Raw genomic sequence first — 27,098 nt, forward strand, 5'->3', positions numbered from 1 at the left:
TCGATGCTTCACAGCCAGGACTTCTGAAGCCAACAAACCTACCTGACCCCACAACGGCGACCCTCCAGCAGGAATCCCCCCAGCCCCCCATCGTGTCTGCTGCCTCTACCCACCCATCTTGCTTGATTCTCTTCTACCCTGACTCTGTCAGTAAGCGCCATGTATCTTGGCTCTATTCTTAGAACACTACTTTTTACCGAGTTTATTATTAGAGTATTTTTGATTATAAGTGAGGGAAACTCAACCTCACCTAGTTTAGAATAAAAGATAGGTATTTTGGTTATATTAGGATTCTTAGTTGCTAAGTACACAATTCACTACATCTGATTTAAGCCGAAAGGCACATAGAATATCAAGTTCTCATAAAGTCTCTGGGAGACTAGAGACCTAGGTTTGGATGTGCCCATGCCCTCTGCTGTTTGAAAGAAAGGTCAGCACAGATGCTGGCTAACAGTCCACAGGGTCACAAAAGAGTCAAACACAACTTAGCAACCAAATAACACCAATTATCCCTGAATTATTAGAAAACATGGTACTGTCCCTAAATGAGGAGGCTTAAACTTAATGTCGCAGCATCCGTCTCTGATGTTTATTCCTCTTCTGGTTTTAGCCACAGCCCTGTCTTTATAACTTGTAACTTCTGCGTTAAATTATCAAGGTAAAAACACACCACCAACAACAGACCTTATATAAAAATAGAAAGGGAAGTCGGTGCAGAAGGAAAATAATTACACTGAGCAAGGAATGAAATATAGATGTTTCTCTAGTCTTCCTTTCTCCCTTTGTGAAACGCTTTCTAATGCCTTAGGTGTCATTCAAAATAGAACACCTCCCCCTCCGCCTCCCCTGACAGAGTTTTGTATCAGAGTACTCTTGATTAGAAGTGAGGGAAACTCAACCTCACCCAGTTTAGAAGAAAAGATAGATATTTTGGTTATATTAGGTTTCTTAGTTGCTAAGTACACAATTCACTGTATCTGATTTAAGCCAAAAGGCATATAGGATATTAAGTTCTCATAAAATCTCTGGGAAGACTAGAGACCTAGGTTTGGATGCAGCCCGCACCCTCTGCTATTTGAAAGAAAGGTCAACACAGTATCTTAGACGATCAGAGTTCATCTAGGCTGGTGGGGTGACCCAAACCTTCACTCCTGCAGGTTCTGAGTCCCGGGATAAAGGCAGTGTTCTGTGGAAATCAGTCATTCGTAAGTCTGTGTATGGTATTACTAGCCAATGCATTTCAAGCAAAAAAGGGAAATCATATCTAGAATAATTGTCCATTCAGTAAGAACAGATAACTGCTATTCTAGGATGCTGAGAGTCTAATCTAGCGGACGTTTTACTGGGAATGGTCCCATGCTGGAGGCCCTGTGTACTTTGTTCCTTGCAGGTTAGACACTTGGAGGAAGATCAGAATTGGTAAGAGAGATCCCTGTGGTGGCTTCCGCGTGTGTGTCTATTTTGTTTGTGTCCTTTGAGCAGTCATTGGGTGTCTAGGGAAAGAGGCTGGCTGGCAGCCATAGAGGGGATCATCTTGGCCGATGATGGATGAGATGAATGAGCAGCAGATGAATGAGAAACCTCCGGTGCAGAGGACCTTTGTGAGCACAGAGACTCAAATATCCTCACAGCCAGACCCCCTCCAGGTGTCTGTCCCACAGATCTCTTTTCCAAGCCTCATCGCAACCAGTCCTCTAATCTGATTCCTTTCAAGTCCCTGATCGTTGTGTCAAAGAAATGACCGTTGTCCACAGGTAGATGTAGATTAGTACCTCTGGCCATCTCTCTTTCAATTCAAAGTACAACATCAGATGTCTACTCTAATGGTCTGCCCTCCACAAGGGTCTCCCCTCTTCACTGTGCTTCAGTCACTCCTGCTTGGGGCTGAAATGCTACAGAGTCTGATTCCAGTTGGTGCCAGCATCATGCGGAGCCATCTGTTGCATTTGGATTTTTTCCTCTTCAGTTGGCATATCATAGGGAACTCCCATGAAGCCAGAGTGAGGGTTGAGGGAGAGACGATACTTCATCAGGAGTAGACACAGACATGACCTGCACTTCTTGATGAGAGCGTGGTGGTGCTGAGCACAGCTGATTAGGACTTTATGACTTAGATAAAATCTGGCTCATGAGGAAGCTTGGGTTTCATGGTCACTTGGTTTTCTTTTTTCAGACTACCAGGTAAACTGCATGCCAGGGGCTGTTTCCCAAAAGAATAACTAGGAGATAAGAAGTCTTGCTTTGCTTAAAACCCTAGGAGACTATGCCTAGGGTTTTGCTGTAGTCAGCTCCTTAACACTGCCCCTCAGACCCTTTCAGCTCCATTAGATTGCTTTATGTTAAACTGGAGAAAATTAAATTTGCTTTAACTGCAATTGAAATGCCAGCTGTGCCGATCTGTTCCTGTAGGAGACCACATTTGTTGAAGGTGCCACCCAATTTAACTTAAAAATAATTTCGTTTTTGTAAACTCCATTTATTTTTCTCTTCAGGCCAAACGGTGAGTTAAATATGGAGGTGATAGGAATGTCATGAATGGTGTTCATGTAGGTCACAAACAGACCCCTAGCTGCACTGGGGTCTGGGAAGAACTATTTAAAGCCAGTGGTACTTTAGAGCAAGCTCGATGAGAGTCAGAGGGTGCTGACTCACCCATCAGTAAATCTGCCTCAACAGCTAACAATTGAATGTTATCATTCTGTTTGAAGTGCCCTGATTGGCTTCTTGAATGAATAACAGATCTCCCTTTACAGAGGGACATACGAAATATTTTCTTCCATCTTGGGTATCATAAGTAGAAGCTCATTTGGCGATTTTTGAATAATTATGGAAAATAGCAGACAAGCTTCCTACTTTTCTGATATGTACCACACTTGGCTGTTTTTCGGAGACTTAGGTTTTCATTTTATTTACAACAAAATAGATTAAAGTAGAGCAGTTTTTGAAAAGGTGAGAAGTACTACGCTGCAGACCAGTGACCCCTAGCTGTGGATGTCATCTTTGAAAGTTAAAGAACTCGGGCGAGACTTCAAAATACTATTTCTAAAAATTATACTTCAACCCCACCCATAGCTCGAGAAAAATGTTATCAGTCATAAGGTTTATAATTTTAAACAAAATAGGGGCTGAGAAATGTGTTGTGTCAATCATCTCTAGCTGAATAGAACTTGTTTGGGGACCCTTTGCTCAGAATTAATTTCAGTTTTCTCAGACATTTCTACTAGAATGTGTCTCCCATGTAGGTTATTGCCTCATTATTTTTAAGAAGTGGTTTTAAAGGAAAATAGTTCCTGCAGTAGCTTGTTTTCATTATCATGTTACATATTTTTTCAGCTCCCTTGGAAATCACTGACTAGCATCATTGAATATTATTACATGTGGAAAACTACTGACAGATACGTGCAGCAGGTAATTTTTCATGTTGCTACCAATAGAGTTGCATTTAAATGAGCTGTTTACACGTTAATATTTCTTAGCAGTATACTTTAAGTTTGTTTTGTTTGCTTTATCTTTTTTAGACCACTATAAACTATGTAATTTCATATCTTTAGCATATCATTTTAAGATTTTAGTCTCAATATTTTCTTTACTTCGGATTCCATTATGATAAATATTTTGAAAAGATTGCAGGGAAATATCCACCAGAGAGGTTTTATTTTCCTTGCCCGTGCCTGGTGCTTCATCTCTTTGTTGGTGTAGTTGATGGAAATGACTTCAGATGTGTAAGAGTTCTTCTGAAACCTCCTGGACATTTGTGTGATTATATCAAGTGTTTGACCTTAAGTGTAGCAGTTAGTCTTTGCTAGTTTAATGTCTTTACTATTTAAAGTTTACTGTACATAAATACAGAACTTTCCCCAAAAAATTATCTCTAAAAGCAGAGATTAACTTATTTTTTAAATCTTCCCCAAATGTCCCAAATTGAGGTAATTCTCTCAATTACTACTTTTGGAGGAAAAGTATATTTTCCTCAGGTGACCTAGTATATTATATTCTTCTAGATCCGTGTCAGAACTGGTAGAGACAAAGGGGCAAACAGATTTAACAGGCATTTTTTCCCCTAAGCATATGATCACCCAATGGCAAGTGTTACATGCTGTAAAAATACAATTTAAAGGATCACTAAAAAAATTACCCTAGTGAGTTGTTGAGGTTGTGAATAGTGAGCAGATACCCATGGCTTGTTGAAAAATGTCCAGCGTTATCATCATATATAATTCAGAAAGTGCTTATTTCAAACTAGCATCCAAAACCAAGTAAGATGGTTCTCTAGAACATTTGTCTGCCATCTTCTCATCTGTTGTTGACTTTCCAAATAAAGTTTGCATGCGCGCCCTGCACCCCACCCCCAGGATCTGCTTAGGTAGATGTGAGGACCATGTGCTCTGGAAATCTGTGTTATTCAAAGTGAAAAGAGTTTCTAGAGATGGCGGCAATGATGGCATCGAGGATGGTTGAAATGTGTTTGAATTAAATTATTTCCAAAAATTTCAACTCCTTATTTAAAAGTTTTAAGTTGCCTCCTTAAATTTTTTTATGTCCTTCTCATTGAGAAAATGGAGGCTTCCCTTGTGTTCTGATGTGTCGTAATTTTGAATATCCACCATACATTATTTTCTTTCTCTATTTGCATTTTCTGTTGTGTTGATCAGTCTCTGGCTTTGATCATATAATCTTTTCACCATGTCTTTCCCTGCATTTGACTCCTAATTGGTACCTAAAAATCTGACATGAGTTCAGTCAAGCTTTAAAGTTTACTGCATACCTCCCAAGATTCTGAGGGTAAATGCTTATTTAATTGGACTTAGTTACTGTCTCTTTCTTTTGCATAGACTTTGGAAAGTAATCATCTCTGAGTAATTTTCTAAAAGCAAAGATCATTGTTTGTTTTTTATCCCTTCCAAAAAGGCAAAAAAGAAATAAAATAGAAACTAAATGTGAAAAGTAAAAATGATTACTTATAAGTTTGATTTATCTGCTCCTAGAGGAATGGGAAATGGAGTTGCTCATTGCATTATTTTTAAAATTTGTGTCTAAACTGTTTATGTAATACCTGTTCTGTACCTCAGAATCTAGTGATTTTTCTTACAAGTTTCTGCAGTTTAAGAACATGTGCATGAAAGAAAAACTCATCTTAAAAAGATAGTTTTTGAATTATATTTTAATGTTTTATTTTCTTGTGAATTTTTTAAGACAGATGAAGTGGTAATAATTATTTTGACATTGTGTGTAAAATATTTCATCTATCTTTTCAATTAGAAACGTCTAAAGGCAGCAGAAGCTGAGAGTAAACTGAAACAAGTGTATATCCCAACTTAGTAAGTAATGGAAGTCCTATAAAATATTTGCCACGGTATTAATTCTATCCAAAACAAAATATTTACATTTTTGTCATCTTCAGCCAGATTTGAATTTCTTTGTGTATCTTATTTTCTTCCGCTACAAAGCACAATTTGCTTTCCATTATAATGCCATTGCAGTGATTTTATTTTAGGGAAAAAAAAAAAAAAATGGCTCATGGGGGAATCCCCAGGTTGACTAACAAAAGGACCAGAGCAAAAATGCCATCAAAGCTTCAGGGAAAGTATTAGAAACCTAACCTATGAAAATATTTTTTGAAACAAATGTGTTTCAGAAAGCCAGCAACTTTTGAGACTTCTGTATTGTATAATGTATTTTATTTGGGTAATGTGCATTACCCTTTTGAGGAATGTTTTTATTTTATGGAGGATTTTACATTGTTTGTTTGGGGAAAGTTAGGGAACGTAATTAGAACCAAACTTTGTAAATATTGGATAAATAATGAATAGTTCTTGATTGTTTCAGATGCCTAGCATTCTATCATTATCCTCTGGGTTTAGGAATTATTGTATATTAAAGTGAATGCCAGTTTTCATTTGCTACATTTTAAATGAATTATCCTTTTTTTTTTTTTTTTTGAGGTCATAAGTTTGACAGTTTACTTGTTCAAGCAGATTTAGTTTATTGAGCACCATGTACATAGTGCTATCCTAGTTTCTTTGGGGATTAAAATGAAATTCACTACAAAATTCTATGTACTGATTCAAACCTTTTCACTCTTTTGAGTTCAGTACAGTTATTGTATACATAGTCTTTTCTTTACTGAATTTCAAAACATTAATACGTATTTTAATACACAGTAGGCCTCATAGAAAATGAATTGTTTTATTTCTTATTAGTCTTCTTTCTCAAGGTAGATAACATGTAATTTATAAGGTCCATAATTTTTATTCAGAGCTATAATGTCCTTTCTGCAGAGTAGTTTCTAATATTTTAGAAAATTATATGTTTTATTTGACTAATCTGTAAAAGAGCAACTCCCCAAAGGAAACAGTGTTGTGATTCATGTGTCTTAGATTTTCAAAAGCAAGCATACCAGCGTTCCCGTACTTTGCAGTGCTGTCAGATTGCAGGAAAAGTAGCTAGTATTCACCGAATGCCACAGCTAATTGTTTCTGTTCAGTTTTGCATTGACTTTGGAGTCTTGATCTAAGTTGAAGACTAGTCTGTGGGTCAAATCTCACCTGCCACCAGTTTTTGTAAATAAAGTGTTTACAGAACAGCCATGTTCTGTAAATCATATATGTCAATAGAAGTTATGAATCTGTATTGTTGAGTTGGATAAGAATCTGAGTTCTTTGAACAATTTCCCAATCAACTCTGAAATATTATTTTAGAACAGATTGTAGATTAAGTTGGATTTTGACCATACCACATGGCTTGTCACACACCAGGGATCGAACATGAGTCCACACCTGCAGTAGTGAAAGCACTGAGTCCTAAGCACAGGACCGAGAGTTATTTTTCACTCTTACTTGTTTGAACCTGACAGTCTCCTATATGCGAAGCACTCTGTTCAGTACTAGAGGTAGATCAGTTAGGAAGACATGTGGTCTTCTGGAGCCTGCATTCTAGTGTCGGGGAGACAGAGGCCAAACAGCTAGTCACCCAGTGTGATGAGTACTGTGGTGGAGAAGAAGAGCTTGTGTGAGAGCTTATCCTGGGGACCACACTCAGGTGATGCTGTCAGGGAAGATTCCTTGTGGAAGGTGAGTTTGAGTGAACTCTAGGCAAAAGAGTAACTGGGTGATGGGGGCTTTCCAGGCCGATGGAATCATGAGATGGGAAGGGGCAGAACATAGTTAAGGAGCAGAGAGAAAGGCAGTGTGGCTGATATGAAGACAGTGGTGAGCCATGAGAGGCCAGTATGGTGCGCAGGGGCCAGGGGTTAGCCCTCTGATGAACACTGGAGTTGGATTTGAAACAAGGACGTGTCATGATCAGATTTGTATGCGCTTTAAGATGACTGGCTGTATTTTGAAAAATGGTTTGGGGAGTCAGGGGAGTGGCTGTAAGGACACCAATTATGAAGTTCTTGGAGAAGAAAGATGATAACAACTTGACCTAGACCTGTGGCCTGGACAGTGCATGCTACTTGGAGGTGATTGACTTGTATGGAGGGGTGGAGGGGAGATGTTGAATCCCAGGTTTCTGGCTAGCTTAATTAGGTGGATTGCTGTGCTGTTCACCATGATGAGAAGCTGCAGCAGAGAACCAGGTTGGGTCATTTTGAGTTTGCTTTCTTCAAAAAGGTGTTGAGTATGTTGTCAGATATATTGTTCTTAAACTCAGAAGAAAGTTCTGGGCTAGAGGTCCAAATTTGAGCTTCATTTGCATAGAATATTGTTCTTAAAACTACAGATTTCTTAGAGTAATAAGAAATTAGAGCCTTGGACCAAACTTGAGGAAATCTAGAATTTCTATATCAGATAGAGTATGATAGCCGAAAAAAGAATAGCCACGTGAGTGCATTATCACACAGCCCTAGAGAGGGGTGTCTTTCAAGGAGGGAAAGAGGTTAACAGCGTCAAATGCTAGTGAAAACTAGCCAGGGAAAGTAGCAAGATGGAGGTGGTTGGTGACAGTGAAGATTGGCAGCTCTCAAGAAAATTGGCTGAAAAGGCAAGTTCCTGGTGTTGAGGGTTGAGTCTGGATAGAGTAATGGAGTTTTTTGTTTTGTTTTGTTTTTTTAATAGGAGAGATATGTTTCCATGGTAAATTTGGGTCCAGGAAAGAGAATCAAGTGTACAAAGTTCTCAAGAGGGCAGGAGGGCTGGAGTCTGGAGCACAAAGGAAGGGAGGAAGGATTTGGGCATTAGCTAAAAGGAAGGGCAGCTTCATATAATGCAGCTTTTAAAACTTTATTAAAATTGTCACATTAGCATCAACCATTTGTCCCCTGAGAATTAATCTATAGGTTCTTGGTTTTGAAAAGTGTATGTGTAGTGGTTGACCTGTCTATATTCCACCTTTGCATACTCATTTTCATTTTGTGATTATTATAATTAAAGTCAGTGGTTTATTCAGCCACATAACATTCTAGATTCATTTGAACAACTGAAGTTGTGTTTACTCTCTGGCTTTTTTCAGGCTGCTCAACTGTAAATTTGTATTAGGTCTCTTTTAACACTATATATTTGGCCCTGTGTTAAATGTCAGATATTTTCATATTTAGAGAAAATCTTCTGAAATTGACATTTCAGCCATTTGACTTCAAGGGGTATCATTTCTGTCGGTGTATAGTAGATTTTTACATACCCTTGGAAATCTTAGTCATTGTTAATCGCCATGTTTCCAACTGAAATCTATAGAGGAGAAATACTTTTTGTGTGGCTTAAAATGTGTTTTTAAAACCAATTTGTCTTCAAAATACATTGCTGGCACAGATAAGTATAAATAATAGCCCTGTTTATAGAATAGAGCTTTCAGTGCACACAGAGGTTAGTTTCACTTAAGAGTTACAGTATCACTGGCAGAAAGAAATCTTAATTTGTCATCAGGTCAAGTTTACATATTAGGCTTTCACTGGTAAATGTAAGTGTGGGAATGAGAAAGAGCAAAAAGGAAACTCATGAGTCTACTCTCTGCTGAAACTTCAAATGTCTCTCTTAATAGTTGTGAACTCTCTTTACTTCACTGGCCATGGGAATATATATAGTCTACATGTAGTCATTCAGCATTCATTACTAACAAATAATTTGCTAATTTATTTTGTTTATTTTCTGCCCAGCATATAGACATGAAAGCGCCTCTAGAATGAAAGTTGCTTGATGTCAGCACTTTTCTTTACTGGACCCTGAATAAATATATGTTAGGTGAATTAAGACTGTACTTGAGGACATAGTGTGTACACCTAGGTGGACAGCGTTCTTGGGCGTGACTGATACACAGGGCAGTTAGGCTACCCCAGCTGGGAAAAAGCGAACCGTGTTGGCACAGTAAATACCAAAACAGTCCAGGCTACATGATTCTGAGGAATTATGGCTTCTGGAAATCTGATAGATATTACCTTTTTCCTCTTAAAAAGAAATGCCTTGGATACGTATATTGGTTTTTCTAATTTCAAGTGCTCTGTAATCATCATCATAAAAATTCAAGCATAATAGAAATGATGAGTGGTCACAGTCTCCTGAAATGCGTTTACCTCTCCCAGTAAGCCCAGCTGGTATCCACAGTGTCACTGTTGACATGCAGCTTTTGTGCAGTTCGCTTGAGAGCCAATGCGTAGGGTCAGCAGCTGTCACTCTAGCAGCAGGAATGGGCAGTGGTTTTCCCTAAACACTGCACACTGCCTAACTTATTTAATCCAGAAATTATTTTGTCATGATAAGTAATACTTAATAACTTGCATCTTCCAAAATTTCAAACAGTATCCTAAGGAAATTATGTCTGGGTGAGGAAGAGATATGACTACTTATTTTGTGAGTGTCACGCTTATGAGATTGGTTTTTACATAGCCTCGGTTTGTAAAGATAAATGGTTTGGGTTCATTTAAATTTCTTCTTCATCAAACATTCACATGTTTATGTGTGGTTAAGATAAATCAGTAATGAAATGTAGAGCCTTCTACTTTGTTACACAAGTCATTTTTATCACTTCACTTTATATTTCATTGAAAGCAGCAAACCAAATCCCAACCAAATATCCACCAGCAATGGCAAACCTGGTGCTGTGAATGGAGCCGTGGGAACCACATTCCAGCCACAAAACCCTCTCCTCGGGCGAGCCTGTGAGAGCTGCTACGGTGAGTTTTCTCCAGCAGGGCTTATTCCCCACTCCACCTCCGACTCCCCCAGGGACTGTGCTGGCAGCTTCTGGTGGGAGGTGTGGGAGTCAGCCCTGCATGGAGAGCAGGATACGGTAGCCTCAGAGTGAATAGATGCCCATCCTTACCTTCCGCTTGGACGCTCAATTTAGGTGTTAGGTTCCTTTGATGTGCTTCTGTGGTGTCCTGGGTTTGTTGAGTATTCCACAGCAGTGCGGGCTAAGCTGCATTCAGACCTGTTACTAGCTTTGTGCAAACCATGGTCTTGTGAAATATACCAATATACCTTTTGGTGTTTCTCAGTATATTTTGACAAATTAAAGGCTCCACATAACTTTGTAGGAAGGACTTACTGCTAGAAACTGCTATTTATAGTCCTCAGACCAGTTCCCTTAGAGCACTGGCTTGGGAGATGCTGCTTTATGATACTCTTGGTCTCAGGGCCCCAGTGTATTTATCAGTATTTATCCTTGTTAAAAAAACTACCTGATGCCGGCAGCATTATATTTGCCTTGAATGTTAAATTGAGGTGGAGAGATGAACTGTTAAGTGGTCGATACTTTTACTTTTTTTTTTTTGGCTGCACCTCTCTGCATGTGGAATCTTAGTTCCCTGACCAGGGGTTGAAGCCATGTCCTCTGCAGTGGTGATGCTGAGTCTCAACCACTGGACTGTCATGGAGGTCCCAGATACATTTTTTATATTTCTTTAAAACCTCGAACAACAATATAGTCTCTTAAACGGGGTTATGGTGACACAATCATCCATATGTCCTTCCAGTCAGAGCAGCTTGGTGTGGAAGAAGGAAGGACACAATATTGACTAAAAATCATCCATATGTCCTTCCGGTCAGAGCAGCCTGGCGTGGAAGAGGGAAGGACACCAGTGTGGACTGAAAACATCTACTTGGTGCCCAGTTTTTGCCTCTCGGCAGCTCCCTAGGGGGAGAGTAGCCACTGCATGAGGCCACAGGGATGAGGGGCGTTTTTGACTCTGCTCCATGCCCCATGCCAGGCTCCAGCATTAGGAAAGGCTTTTAAAGCCAAATCGTGTAATTGTCTTTCCTACAACCAAGAAAGGTGTGAGCGGGACAGATTGCTGTCTTCATAGAAACAGCACATGCCTAACCATTCTTTTGTACCATGAGAGCGCAAAGGGAAACACTTTGTGGAAAATTAGATTCTTTTGGTCAAAATTTTACATGGATTGTGTAGCTCTTTTGGCATTGGGGGAAATCTTAGATTTTTGAACTTCATTTATATTTAAGTGAAAGTAGAAAGACTCCTAAAGAAATGCTAGTGGCTTAATGTGTCTTATTTTTGCTTTACAAACCCCCTTTCATCTTATATGTAGTCTCATATCCCTTTAAATAATTATTCCACGATTTTTATATGTGCATGACAAAAAAGCAGTTTTAATTTTATAATCTTTGAGGTCCATGTATTAAATTATCTATTATAATTATATTTCAATATAATATATGTACCAAATTTATCTTTATAGAAAGAATTTGGTGTTTTCTATTTGTCAGTCTTTAATTGAATTTAGTTAATTGTATAAAGAGAAAGGCATTTGTTGACATATTAAAATGACATGTCAAAAAATAAAAAAATAAAATGACATGTCATGATTAATTTGGATAAAAATACGTATTTAAATACAAGTGAAATTTTATATTCAGAATCCAAAATAAGTCCATGACTAATATTTAGGATTCTTAAAATTTGTGTTTAAAAAAACTCAGCTTTATTTGACTATTTGGTTTTAAATTACAAGAGGGAACATTTTTAGGTTACTGTTTGCCAGGAGTCCCCCCAGAATAACACCTGGTGGGCTTCATAAGAAGTAGTATGCCTGTAGCGATCACTGTATCCTCCCTTTTTGACGTCGTCTTGTGAAGTGTTGGTTGATAACCTGATGTGGTGTTTGAACATGTTAACCTGATGAAGGCAACGTTGCAGGTCAGGGGCAGAATATTCAGTGTTTTCTGTCTTAAATTTCACATCCATTGTGGGAATACTTAAATTGTTACATGGCAGTAATTTAAATTTCAGAGCAAAATAACACAGGTCTGTAGTGTTCAGCTCAGGAATAAATCAGCTGAGCTCTCAGGTCGTAAGCGTGCTGTGATTTCTGCTGCACGTGCTCACTTGATAGGGACTTACAGTCTTGAAACGGATTCCATTTCTAAAGAGAAACAAAGTGAAATAATTATTTTATCTATTGATTAAAAGAAAGGAATGAAAAACAGATAACCTATTTCTGTCCAACTTCTACCTTTATCTGTGGGAGTCCCTCTAAGCACCTTAAACCTGGAGCTAGTTTCTGAACCATAGGTTTGGAAACCAGGATTTAGTTTAATACCTTCCTGATAGCTTACCTCCAGAAATGTACACAATAGAGGATGTTTTTAATGAACCAACAAAAATTCCTTCAGCAGCATAACGTGTAATAGAGGGCACTTAATAAGGGTCACAGGCATTTGATATACAGAGAAATAAATGGCTGAATGAATTCTGACTTGAAAAATACATGCATGTATCAGACGTTCCTGTTTGCTGGGTAAACTGGGAGAAGAAAAATAAGATTGTAAACTAAAGATGGCTTTGGACTATTTTTCAAATGTTTATCTGTATATATATTGCTGTTACAAGTTATATCACATTCTTATTTTACTTATTTTTTCCTCCATCTTTAGCTACACAGTCTCATCAGTGGTATTCTTGGGGCCCACCTAATATGCAGTGTAGGTTATGTGCAACCTGTTGGCTCTATTGGAAAAAATACGGAGGCCTGAAGATGCCCACCCAGTCGGAAGAGGAGAAGTTACCTCCTAGCCCAGCTACCGAGGTACACAAGCAGTGGTCTTTTTAGTGTTGAGAAATGTCATGTTTTTCAGCACCTGAATCACTCCTCGCAAACAGAAGTAGAGTACAGGCAAACTTAAACAAAGCTATTAAAGCTAAGCATGGTACTGAAATGTTTAGGGTAGGTGTGGAGAGAGGGGCAGGGACAAATCTAGTTTTTTCAGGTATTCAAAATATTGGTCTTGAGAGATTGATTATTCAGACAGAAGAAGAACAATGTGTGTGGGATGTGTTAGCATGAGAAGAGAGCCTACAAGTTAAATATTGGTTTTAATGGCTTTTTTGGAAACAGTTTGCAACCTTTAGCATGTTGAAAATATGCTTTATTGCATAAAGTAATAAATACAAACTGAGCATTCTTCCTGTTCCTGAGCTATCATAGGTAAAACAGGAAAGCATGGACTCAATCTTGGGGTGAACAACAGTTTAAATATGATTTGGTAAAATTCTCATAGATGGCAGATAATAGGTATTTACCTATTGAGAACTAGCAAGATTTAAGGACCCTCACTTCAATATTTTGGACTTCCCTGATGGTAATGAATCCGCTGTAATGCAGGAGACCTGGGTTCACTTCCTGGGTCAGGAAGATCCCCTGGAGAAGGGAATGGCTACCCACTCCAGTATTCTTGCCTGGAGCATTCCATGGCCAGAGGAGCCTGGTGGGCTAGTCCGTGGGGTCACAAGGAGTTGGACACAACTGAGCGACTAACACACTTCAATATTAAAATAATAATAATGTTACTTCTGGCGATTTCTGACTGTTGTGAATATGATTTGGGATTGCTAAGGTCAGTTTAGGAGGAAAAAGAGTAGGATCACAGACACCCACTTCCACCCAGGTTCCTTCTCTAATCCCCACCTCCTACTCCAAAGGACACACTTTAAAACGCTCTCCCCCTGTATTAAGTCATATTCTTCAGTGAAAGACGTAAAACTTGCCCTTTTCTTTGAGCAGAGTGCAAGGAGTATGTATGTGACACATTCTGGTCTTCACACATCTGTTGGTGTCTGATTTACAGGACCCGCGAGTTAGAAGTCATATGTCTCGCCAGGCCATGCAGGGGATGCCAGTCCGAAACACTGGGAGCCCGAAGTCTGCAGTGAAGACCCGTCAAGCTTTCTTCCTTCACACTACATATTTCACAAAATTTGCTCGGCAGGTCTGCAAAAATACCCTCCGGCTGCGGCAGGCAGCAAGACGGCCGTTTGTTCCTATTAATTATGCTGCCATTAGGGCAGAATGTAAGATGCTTTTAAATTCTTAACCTTATATGTTGTGCTTCTGACCATCTTCTCTCTTCCCTCTCTCTGTTTTTATTTTTGTTTGCAATAAACATAAGTTCTTGTGTGCAGCCTTTTATTTGTTTTTTTTTTTAACATTGTTTTGTCTGCTGCCATTTGTATCACGCCAACCTGAAAAGGAAACATTGAAACTTCTGCAGTCTTTGTGAGAAAGTAGTGCTCAGCAAAAGATAGGCGGGAGGCGATCCCACCCAGTGGGATTTTGTGATGGAGCTGCGGAAAAGCCCTTAGTGGGGAAGCACCTTTACCCCTAACCTAGAATAAAGCTTGCCAATTTGCACTAATGAGAAATTGTATGTCTTTATAAACTTCTCAGTTTCCCAAAAACCCTTTACAGTTATATAATATTCTGGAAATTCAGTGTTTCATAACAAATTAGAAGATTTAACAAGCTATAAATGAATTTTAAAGTCTTTTGGGTGAATTTTCTGAAAAACATTTAATTTTTACAAGCTAGTGTCTGAATTTGTGGTTGAGCATTCTATTTGTCCAGTTTGGCTTCCATTTCATAATTATATACCATATGTATTAGTATATAACACATCATTTGATTACTCACATTTTCAACACATTCAGTCTTGCTTATGTTTGTTGTTGTTAGAACAAATGTCATATGTTCCAGTGAATTGCAGGTTGTTCTCATATTACCATGTACCCCTAAACGTGTCCATAATTTGTCTGTGAGCTCTGATTCTAGCCTTGTTACTTTTAGTTACATTCCTGGTTAGCATGTTAGAGCCATGCAAGTTTTTTCCCCTATGGGATAAGAAAACTTGCTGTGTGGCTTAATAGATGGGAAATCTTAAATTCTGTAGATATTTTATCGTGAAAAATTTATTATTATGAGGCATTCCGTTTTGATTTAAAGAAGGTATCTGTAAAAGGAGTGATGATTGAAAAGTGGTTTTTGTTCCTGAAGATAATTTTTAGCAGAATAGTTGAAAGGCTTTAAAACATACAGGTAAAAGCTTTAAAAGAACAAGAGTGCTTTGTAAAGGGAGTAGAAATTGGAAGTAGTCTCTGCATCCCATGGAGGGCAAACCTAGCTACATGAGACTCGTGTATTTGAGAATGTAGGCATATATACTGATGTTTCGTGCTATTTTTGTGCTAGTTTTCTGAGTTCATGCATTTACATTATCATTTTCTTACCATTTTAAGAAACTAGAAAATATTTACATCTACCTAAACTGCTTAGCTGATTTAAAAGACATACTTTTATAAATAATTTCTTAAATATAAGGAATAAAAAATGTTACAAGAAAGAAAATGAATGAAATTCTCCCATTAAAATTGGCCAGGCTCCAGGATCATCTTTGTTTCTATGAATGGAAAAGAAACCATCACCAACTTAATTGACTTCTGAGGAAGCTTTTTCTGATTAAGCTTCTGTTAATTTCTGAGTTAATTTGCAAATTGTCTTTATTTTGATGATTCTTCAGTGAAGTATGTTTTTTTCTGTCACCTCATTTTGATTTGTTGCAGTTGAAAGCCCGTGCCACTAAAAAGGGTCAAGATTAAATCACCTGTATTACATTTCCAATATTGCCAATTTGTAAACTTCTCAGTTTCCCACAAATCCTTTACAGTTATATAATATTCTGGAAATTCAGTGTTTCATAACAAATTAGAAGATTTAACAAGCTATAAATGAATTTTAAAGTCTTTTGGGTGAATTTTCTGAAAAACATTTAATTTTTACAAGCTAGTGTCTGAATTTGTGGTGGAGTATTCTATTTGTCCAGTTTGGCTACCTTTTCATAATTATATACCATATGTATTAGTATATAACACATCATTTTATTACTCACATTTTCAACACATTCAGTCTTGCTAGCTACAAATGTAGCTATCATAATGATGATGAGCATAATAAAAGAAAAGAGGCGTTTGTTGTGATGAGATTCAAGGGGCATATTTTATTTTGTAGTTAGCTTCATTGATCAAGTTTATAGAATCAGATTCTCAGAATAATTTTACCTTGCAACTTAAAATGTAAAAGTTTCACCAGCCGTGTTCTCAGTCCTGGTCCCCGCAACCAGCAAGCAGCTAATGAATTCTTCCTAGCATCTGATTGCTTCTTGCATCATCTTCTCATATGTGTACCTTGTTACAGCCTGTTTAGCAGATTTCTTTGATCTTGGCTTGTTAGTAAGATTAGGTGTTAATAACCTGATGTCTGTACACAACCATGTTTGTGGTCCAGAGGGAGGGTAAAGCTATATTATTATTTTTTTATATAAGCTTTCCTTGGTTTCTCAAAGGTAGTGGTGACCCTGTCCCTCCCCATAAAAGTTAAGTCACTATGATGCAGTATGAATGCACTTTCAGATCAGGTGAAAGTTAATAATTCTAAAGGTATTGATGGATCAAGAGCTCCAATTTATATGTTTAGTATAATTCTTCATAATACTGGAAAAGGAAACTCGTTTTCCCTGTGAACTTGAGAGTCTTCCTCTTGTAAGAGCTGCGGAGGTTGGTGCTGTGGCTTCTGGCCTGGCAGCAGCGCTGCAGCAGCGTCATAGCCAGAGTTTATGGGGCGACAGATGGTGCAAGAGGGAAGAAGGGAGCCGAATAGATAAATTCTCGATTACATGAGGGAGAGCATAGTCATACCTTTGAGTTTTCACAAATTAATTGTTGTGTAGAGGGATTGTTGTTGTTAACAGCAGCACTCTCTGACCTTTATTTTCATTAAGAAATGGGTGTCAAAGAATACAGTAGAGTGAGTAGGCGAATCTTTGTTTGCATGTCCATTAAGTTTCTCAAGGAAAATGTAAGAGTATTGTCCTCAGAAAGGGAAACAGGGAGGCTGAGGGAAAGCAGTGGGAAAGAAACTTACTACTGTTCATCTTTCTAAACTTTTTCAATTTTGAGTCATGGGAATATATTTCCTATTTTAAAAAATTTTTAACCTGAAATAAACATATGGTATAACCAACATGTGTTTTATAGATATAGATATAAAATGATTCACAGTTCCAAACCCCAAAATACCTATTTATTTTAATAATATACCTCTATATGTGATTATGTAAGTCCATGCTGAAAATTACTAATGTAAGTACAGAGCCTGAACCAGTTCTACCATGTAAATAGTGCTTAATACAAGTGGATTGCGGGACCAAAAACCAAAACACTTCAGAAAGAAAAGTATGATGTCCTTGACAAGATTCGCAGACCGACTGCATGGTTGTAACACAGCATCAGGTTTCGATAGCCTGTCTCTTCTCCCTCTTGACACCCCTCCCCTCATTAAAAAAAATGCCATGATGTAATGATGATGGTGTTCCTCCTTTGTTACTGTTATCAGACATCACCACTGAGTTTACTGGATAACTTGTCAAAAATCTGTAAAATCACCCAACACCTGATGAGCACATGGTTTCTATCTGAGACTTAGGATACAGAGACTGGGGTTAAATACGAGCAATATGTTAGCATTCAATAGATGAAGCTGAAGTTCCTAGAGAAGTGGATCCAAATGACTTAGGTGCCCCCTTTGTAGCTTACATGAATAATTAAGTAGTTTTTGAGTTGATAATACACTGAACTTTAATGACAGAACCATTCCCCAGAATGAATGTCTTCAAAGGGGAACCTGGAGCCCTTTTTCTCTGAACATGCTAATTCAATTTCAGATGTATTCCAGGGGCCCATATTCAGAAGAAACTTGTTATATATATTTTGAGTTTTCTAGAGGTTTCTCAGCAAAAGTTACAATTAATAATTATATAAAGTTTTTGAAATTTTAAGTTCTAACTTTAGGAGAGAACAGTTCTGGCTTATTTATTTTGATAGTCTGTTATTTTAGTAAAAACTTGTCTTCAAATGGATGTTTTTAAATTTTTCTAAAGGAAGGAAAATGGCTACAAGTCTTAGGCCAAATCAACACCATCCGCGTTCATACCTTTTTTAGAGCTAACCGTTGTCATCGGTGTCTCAAGTGTCCAGAGATGACATGTGTATCTCTAACAAACTAGGTGTCTTCTTTGTTTTTGTACAGATGTTAATGTCTACATTGCTCTGTACCTTGCCTTTTTTACTTGATGGATCTTGGAGGCCATTTCATACCAGTTCATTGAGAGCTACCTCGTCTTTTAATCAGCTGTATAATAGTCTGTATTTTGTACTTGAGCCAGTTCCCCTATTTTAAAACACTTTAGGTTGTTTCCAGTCACTATTATAAGTAATGCTGCAACAAATATTCTTATATAGATACCTTTTAAGAGTGATATATGTACCTTACAGGTGTATGTGTGCATGCGTGCTAAGGCGCTCAGTCGTGTCCAACTCTTTGCAATCCCATATGATCCCTAACAGTAAAACATCTGGGTCAAGCAACTTTCATTTTGAATTTTGATAGTCACTGCCCAGTTGCCCTTAGAAAAACTATGGTTTACTCTCCCACCACAGTGTCTACAGAGTGCCTCTTTCTCTAGAATCTTGCCAGCAGTGTTATTGATCTCTGAAACCCTTAACTAGTTGGTAAGTGACATGTAAGTTGTATCAGCTTGCATTTCTCATTTTGAATAAGGTAAAACATTTTGCATATGTTTGAAAACCGTTTGTATTTCCTTTTTCGTCAGCTGTTTTTGCCCTGGCCTGTTTCCTGTTAAAAATCATACCAGTTTGTGGGAACTTATTGTATTTTAAGGTAGTTAGCTCTAGATCTGCAATTCAAATATTGGGTTGACCAAAAACTTTGTTCAAGTTTCCCCATAAGAGAGTATGGCAGAACCCAAGCAAACTTTTTGGCCAACCCAATATTTCCCTTGTTTTGTCCTTGATTTTGTTGAATCTGTGTTGGCCAAGCAGGTTTTATTTTGTATTTTTTTAAGTAGTTGAATCTTTTTTTCTTTTTTTTAATGGCACATCGGTTTTGTGTCTTGTTTGAAATGCCTTTATAAGAAAATTTTCTTATAAGAAAATTCTATGAATGGTTTTACTATGATAGCAATTTTGAAGCCCATGCGGGAGACCTGGGTTCGATCCCTGGGTTGGCAAGATCCCCTGGAGAAGAGAAAGGCTACCCGCTCCAGTCTTCTGGCCTGGAGCATTCCATGGACTGTATAGTCCATGCGGTTGCAGAGTCGGACACGACTGAGCGACTTTCACTTTCACGTGAGATAGTATTGTGAATTTTAATTCAGTATGTACTTTTTGCAAGCTTTCTATTTTCCCCTCTAATATTTCCACAACATCTTAGAAAGATAGCTGTGCGTTGCCCAAAAATGGGCAACTTTTTTCCAAGTTTACCTCAAGGAAGTAGAGCTCGGCCTTCCAGAAGCCACGGAAATGTGCCTCATGCTTGGTCAAGTGTTTCGAGAGAGATGAGGATGTTCTCGCGCTGGCTGGATTTTGATTCTTCCTGGTTTCTTTGGGCATTTCTCAGTTTGCATTCTTTCCCTGTACATTTTTAATACATACTGATTAATCCTCTTTAGATAGAGTTAGGTGAAAAACTTGAGAACAAGGTTCCACTGGCCTGGTCTTGAGTACAAATCACAATTTTTTTAACCAGCTCAAGTGTGGCCCTGATCATCTATGTTTATGATCACTCCCTCCAGACAGAAGCTTTTTCTCTTTTCTGTTGGTATTCAGTGTAATCGCTTAATGGTTGCAGTTTCTATGTTAAATAGTCTTAGCACCCACCTTTCATCTTGATTTATTCATGGTTGAGACTGATTTTCTTGCCACCAACTACTACCTTTATAATGATTGATGAAAGGTGGATCCTTCTAAAGAGCTTTGATCTCCCACTCAAGTGCTCTGTAAATTGCCACTTAGAACACTGCATAATTAATCCTACTAATTTAGTGAGAAATTAAAAGCGGATTAATATAAAGTGAAATGGTCTTTGGGTATTGTGTTGGTAACTCTTGATGGGTTTTTTCGATTATTGTCAAGGTGACAGTCATGTGGGAGTTTATCGCTTGGAGTCACTTTGGCAGTTTTCCTCTGGGCCTTAGAAACTGGAGTAAAGAGCGAAGTTAATCTTATTACTAACAATACAGTAATGGTTTTTGTCCAAAACATTGAGGAAATACTAAGATGATTCATTGAAACTTTATTAATAGAATATTTTTCTCTTGTCCTCTTCCTAAGTAGAACTTGAATTCTTAATGAATTAGTAACACTAGGAAAGAATTCTTACTGTTAATTCATAGCGATGTGACAGGTGTCCAATCCCTGCAGGGCTTGGGCTGCATGTTAGTGTTTAGATTACTCCTCCAAAATATGCTTCTTATATTCCTGCCTGCAACGTCACTATTGTTCAACAACAGGTGAAAAGCTTCATAGCTTCGTAATTTTATTTTATTTTTCCTCAAAGGAAATCAGCTGAGTAGGAGGAGAAGAAATTGGACCGTTCATAGTTGTCAGTGGTTGCATAGTAATTAGCCAGTGCTTGGGATACATATTTGGATTCCAGGCTCTGCGTTATGTGCTTTGTCTATTTCAGTATTTTTAAATGCTCCTTTCCCACCTTTTTCTGTTCAGTAGTTATTGGAGAAGAATTTCCTTGATGAGAGGGTTAGAGCTTATGAAAAAGTTAATTTTTAATTCTAAATTATTTGAAGTTCCAGATTGAATTATACATTTTAACACTAATTGTGCAGAGAATCCCCGTGGATTCTGTGTATAGGCCTAGAAATGTGGTCTCCATCACCGAAAATCTATAGGGACATTTTTGACAAAAGGCATAAACGTGGCAGAGTCACATCTGCTGAAGCTACTCTGTTAAGCTTTATGACAACAGCTGCAAATTTAAAAAACGTTTCAATACTCGTTTCTTGGTCACTTCAAACTCTGTAACTTAACTCTTGTATGAGATGCAGCCATCTTTCACATCTATTCTTCATCCTAATGACAGCTAATTAAAACAGAGAGTGTTTGTGTTGTGTGCTTTATTTTTCTCTGAAATGACTGTGATGTGAACTTTATGAACAAATATCCATTACAGTATTTTACTCTTCTGACTATGGGATGAAATGCCTGTCTGCATACAGGAAACCTTGTCAGTCTCAGTGCTAATGACATCATAAGAGGATACGAAGGACAGAAAACTAGTGATAAAATCAAGTGGCCCATTTTTACTTGGGGGAGGCTCATCTAATGGAACTGAAAGTTAATCGAGATAGATGAAGACTCCTCCGTAGAGACTCATTCCATCGAGGTCAGGGCTGATCACGTCTGTTGCCTTTGTCAGCCATCATTTTTGTCTTCCATGCCAGATTTATCTTACATTAGGACTGATAACACCTCATATCTTACGGAAGCTTTTCTACTATAATATAGAAATGGCACGGCTAGACAGGAAGCATATTTCCACTATTTACAGATGTGTGAACACGGAAAGAAAGCATGTGCGTGTAAGATGTGTTAGCTGTTTCATAAGGGACTTTAAAGCAAGTGTTCCCCAGGTAAAACCCCATTTAGTAATTTGGAACCAGAACTGGAACCAGTTTATTCTTAAACCCCAAAGAAAATTATGAAGGAAACTGGTGGATTTTTTGGTACTGTTCTCCACTTGCACCTTTTATTTCTGTGGTGTGTGTAGCACAGGCAGAGAAATCAGCCTCACTGGTTGTCTCCGTGTTTCTTTCTCCTCAGATGCAGACAGACATGCGGATCTATCTGGAAGTCCACTGAAAAGCAAAAGCACTAGGAAGCCTTTGGCATGTATCATTGGGTATTTAGGTGGGTATTTTTTAATAGAAGAAAAGCTTGGAGAGCAGTATCTGTACCTTATCACCAGCTACTCAAAATTGACATACCTGTATTAAATGTAAGCCTTTCAAGTAGCTGAAATTGGATACCTTCATATGAATAGTCAGTTTATTTTATTTGAGAAATGTTTGATTACCAAAACACACAGAGAACATAATACAGAGTTAGAGATGGGTTTACTTTTCCTAAAAATATAATTGAATAAAAATGTAATGTGTATTTATGTATATAAATACAGATTAAGCAAGAAGAGGAAAATGAGAATCACTAAATTATTAGAGGAGGAATATTCTTTTTTTTTAATTGAAGTATAATTGACTTACAATGTTACATTAGTTTAAGGTGTACCACACGAATGATTTGGCATTTATACACATTATAGCATGATCACCATGATAATTCTAATTACCATCTGTCACCATCCCAAGTTATTATAAAATTAAGGATGAATATTCTTTTTTTTTTTTTTGGCTGCGTCACATGGCTTGCAGGGTCTTATTTTACTGACCAGGGATTGAATCCAGGCCCAAGACAATGAAAATGCTGAGTCCTAACTACTGGACTGCCAGGGAATTCTTAAGGGTGAATTTTTTTTTTTAAGATTTTTTGATGGGGACCATTTTTAAAGTCTTTATTGAATTTGTTACAATATATTCTGTTTTATGTTTCGGTTTTTTGTCTCCGAGGCATGTGACATCTTAGCTCCCCAACCAGGGATTGAACCTGCACCCCCTGCATTGGAAGGTGAAGTCTTAGCCACTGGACCACCAGGGAAGTCCCAAAGATGAATATTTTTAATATTTTGATATAAATCTTCCACTATTTTCAAACACACCTCACCCCTTCCCTTAAATAGAGAAAGATTCATGTACTTTTTTTTAAATAAAAAGAGATAAAACTGGTGTTTAAACCACCTTTAAACAATATTTATAGTTTTGTTGTGCCAATTAAGGTTACCTGAGAGAGGAGCATTAGTATTGCTTTCTGGTTTTTATCCTGTTATTTAACTTGAAAGTCACCAAATATGGTAGTTCCATTTATATCTTGAAATATAATAATTAAGAATAATGTAATATTACCAAGAAATAACTTTTTTTTGGCAGAGTTTTAAGATAAATAATTCGTGAAATAGTGGTTTCTAAAATGGTTCCTATTATACCTAGGAGCTATATTTTTATGCTTCTAATATTCTTGCTTTTTCATCTTCTCAGTAAAGATGAAGTATGTGCTCAGAGTTGCATTGAACCTTATTATTTTGTCAGAAAGATTTATACTTATGAAGTGTCCAGACTTAAGAGGTCCAGTCTTTTAAAAATCAAAGTGTAGCCTTAAACTTAGTATATTATCTGGTCCTTATCAGATCATCCTAAGAGTCAGAGTGCACAGCTTCCTCTTTGATGTTACTTTGCCACCTTATTTCCTGTTTTATTCCTTCAGGGCCTAAAGACTTGCTTTGATATCCCCCTAAAATATCACATGGTTATCACAGGTACGACCTAACTCGTGGTGATCTAGTCCGTGAAGTTTTCTAACTATGTTCCCTTGCAGGGCGTAGTGCTAGAAGCCTCTCCCACCTTGCAAAGCAAAGTATCTGATCATAAGATGATCATAAGAAATAAAATATGACATTGCATATTAGCATTTCCATAGGTAATTATATGTTCTTCCTATGGGCAAACTGGTCTCTCTCTCTACCAGACAAACCCACAGTGGGGCTGTCCTTACTAACTGAACCACTTCCCTACAGAACACATTTCTGAGTATTTACTATGTGCAAGACACTTCACTAAGTTATTTAGGGAACACTAAGATGAACATGGCCTTTGAATACGGCCTTTCCCTCGAAAATCCTCCACTAGTGAGGAAGGCATACAGGTAAAGACAGTGGAGCTCTTCCTAAATTTCAGTATATGAGGCTGATATCCTGGCCCTCGCCTGGGAAGACGGGGTCGCTTGTGCATGTTGGCATACTGGGTGGTAACTCAGGATCAGTGAGCAGGTTCAGCTTTAGAAAAGAGGTCGCCTGGTTTTAGTGAAAGACGGAGGTCCTTAAATCCAGTTTCTGCAGTGTTGCAATTTATGTCCATCTACTTGATCCAGAAAGTATTAAGTAGTGCAGGGCTATGTGACTGACTGCAACGTACTTCACATAAACACACATGCACCACACACACCTTACAGTTTTGTGATATATCCTCTGTCAAAGCCTTTCTTCTGCTACTTCTTAACACTAGTATTTGAAGTTCGGTGTCACTGTTTTTGGCAGGGAGTGACTGACCCTGGTCCTGTACTCTGGTTGCAGAGCCAGAGGAGGAATCCTGTTTTCTCAGAAAGCTGCCACACACCAGATGTGCTGCATGCCTTGTTCCTGGTGTGATAGAGTGCAGAGGTAGTTTTCTTTGAGGCTGCCTCTCCAGATAGACTTTGAATTTCTAATTCCTTCAAGAGTCAGATGCCTTATTATACCCTTATTCCCTTAGTAAATCTTGTGTTTAAGTGACCTTCTGAAGTGACTTTTTTTTTTTTTTTTTCCTTCTTCTACTCACAACATGAAGCTCAGAGCTTCAGCTAGCAGGGGCAGAACCAGCTCCCTTTTGATAAACAAAGCCATGGTAACAGCACTTGAAGTTGATTCATTATGCAAGTCCCTGGGAAAACAGGCTGGTTCGTAAGGAACTGGCTCTCAGCTCATTAAGAAATAAGATGTGTGCCTGTTAGCCAGTGGTAAGTGCACACAGATTTTTAATACCATGTTCTGAGTTGAGAAACCTTTCTTCCCCCTGTCAGAGATCCATCCTTCGAAGAAACCTAATGTAATTCGATCTGCACCAAGCCTGCAAACCCCAACCACCAAGCGGATGCTAGCCACCCCGAATCACACGTCTCTGAGCATTTTGGGGAAAAGAAGCTACAGCCATCACAATGGCCTGGATGGTATGTAAGCCCAGGAATTCTGGGGGCTGATCCCATAGGCCGGGGCCTCTCTGCCCTTGACTGCTCTAGAGTGTCGGCTGCCATGTGCAGGAATGCATAACAGGTTCTTCTTCCCTCTGATTGGACTGTGCGGAAAGGGGGATATAAGGGAAGGCTGCCGTGTACCACAGTGAAGACATTTTGCCAACCGCCATTTCTCCATCTTCTCAGAAGGGACCTTTTTGCTCCCATTTCCTGTTAGGAGGCCGGTTTGGAAACGAAGTCTGCATTTAGCAGGTTGCCTCTGCTGGATAATAATGCTCTCGCTGTGATGCATTCTCACTGCTCACCTCTGTTTTCTTGAGCAGAAGGGATTATTTTGCCTCGTGTATGAGACAGCAGTGCTCTCTAGGGGGTTCTTTGGTGTTCTGCGGATCATTTTGAATTTGGCATTTGTCCCTGACTTCGTTCACCTTATAAATTTTCTTAATTGCTCAAGAGTACTATAAGTCATGAAAAGAATTACCTAGGTGATGTCCCAAATACAGAAATAATAATTTGTTTGAAATGGGAAAGCTGAGAAATATCACCTCTTATCCAAAGTACTTCTCCTGGGCTTGGCCATATAATGACTCTTCAGGTGGAATTGAATTATCTTCCCATTTGGACTATAAACACAAGCATTATAAATCATCTGGGCAGTACATATTGTTCATTTCAATAGTCCTAGAGTTTGAAGCTGTCTTGATTGTTTAAATGTTGGCATTTATTTATGAATAAAACTCCAGGCTTTTCATGCCTTCTGGGACTCTAAATTCTGTCAATGGCAGTAAGTTATTTATAATGAGGCCCTAGAGGAGGAGACCTTCTAGTAATAATTTCCCACGGTTGTTTTCCTTCTGTATGACTTTCGATGGTCATAGTGATGTCACGATGAATAAAAAATTGAGGGTGAAGAGTTTAGTTTGCATTTATAGGGTATCAATGTGCTGCAGATATGGCTTTTAGAATTTAGCTGCATAATAGTCTTGCAGAAATACTTCCTTGTTAATGAGAACATCAGCTATCCTTGCCTCCTCAATATGCCCGATGTCTAGTCAGCAGAGGTCCAAGGAAGGATTGTGTCAAAATGTGGAGACGGGATTGCATTCCAACTTTTCCTTGCCTGCAGCATGGGACCTTTAGATTCAACCTTAAATGGAATCAAGAATCTTTCTTTTCCATCTTATCACCTCCCTGGACAGTCTAGGTATGTAGTCCTACTGCAGAAAGTAAGTTCTTGTTTATTTTATGGTTATATATTCTGTATGGTAAAAAGAGTCCTGCTGTGACTGATGTTGGAACAGTGGCTTTTTAGTGTCTTGCTGCCCTCACGCCCCATGGTGACGGTCATTCTGGGCCCCAGTCCTACCCCTGCGTTGTGGCTCCTTTTGTTCTTCCCTTGTATCGCAGGACCTTGTCTCTTTGGAATTTCTAGAAAGTGCCACCATGTAGTGTTCCCTGTTCCTTCTGAATGGATACTGTTGTGAGGGCGTTGATTCTCTGCTCTGGACAGGAGGCACAGACAAGAGCGCCCAATGAATCCCTGGGGTTATGTTGCTCGAGACCTTCAACCTTGTTAAGGAAAAGACACTTGTCTCAGTTTCAGAGGAAACGTAGCCGTTGCACTTTTCTCGAGACCCATTTGTCTCTGCTTCCCTGTCCTAGTACAGAGAGGAAGGCTGATTACCTGTGCCTTACCTGCATTATCTCATCTGATGCAGTTGACAGAAGGTTCCAGGTCAGGGGGCTTGACTGTTTTGCATACCATGGTATCTCTGCTGCCTGGCATAGTGCCTGGAACTTAGCAGGTGATCAATTAATGTTAGTTGAATAAATGAAAGTGATTGAGAAAAATGAAACCTGGAGAGGTGAATTAAATTTTCCAAAGTGACCAAAGTTGCATAAATGGGCTGGGGTTCCTATTTAGGTGTGACTGATTTCAGAGTCTGCTCTTTTACCCACTGTTATAAATGAAGTTGTGGCTCTCAAGTGTGCTGTATTAGCAAAGTAGGGACGACATAAGTTATTGTAACAGCTCATTTAATATGAGAAATCAATATGATAGATGTTGAAGGACAGAATGGGTGAACAGGGAACACTGTTGGACAGTGGGG

The 27,098-nt window shown here is 38.4% G+C and overlaps 1 protein-coding gene across 6 annotated transcripts in view; it reads left to right on the plus strand.

The window, feature by feature from the left end:
- Positions 1-26,206, plus strand: part of MTA3 (metastasis associated 1 family member 3) — a 195,084-nt gene extending 168,878 nt beyond the window's left edge. For 3 of the 6 annotated variants that reach the window (XM_055539928.1, XM_055539930.1, XM_055539932.1), the window contains exons 10-14: positions 3,334-3,408; positions 5,260-5,318; positions 9,981-10,105; positions 12,825-12,976; positions 14,016-14,348. In XM_055539928.1, the coding sequence (XP_055395903.1) occupies positions 3,334-3,408; positions 5,260-5,318; positions 9,981-10,105; positions 12,825-12,976; positions 14,016-14,261 (657 nt within the window). In that variant the 3' untranslated portion in view covers positions 14,262-14,348. Of the gene's footprint in view, positions 1-3,333; positions 3,409-5,259; positions 5,319-9,980; positions 10,106-12,824; positions 12,977-14,015; positions 14,349-21,912; positions 22,000-24,816; positions 24,964-26,039 lie in introns of those variants that run through there. The other 3 variants (XM_055539929.1, XM_055539931.1, XM_055539933.1) reach the window with 2 other exon arrangements.
- Positions 26,207-27,098: the final 892 nt, after the last annotated feature.

The sequence above is a fragment of the Bubalus kerabau genome, chromosome 11 (assembly GCF_029407905.1).
Source record: "Bubalus kerabau isolate K-KA32 ecotype Philippines breed swamp buffalo chromosome 11, PCC_UOA_SB_1v2, whole genome shotgun sequence".
Classification (NCBI taxonomy): Eukaryota; Metazoa; Chordata; class Mammalia; order Artiodactyla; family Bovidae; genus Bubalus; species Bubalus kerabau.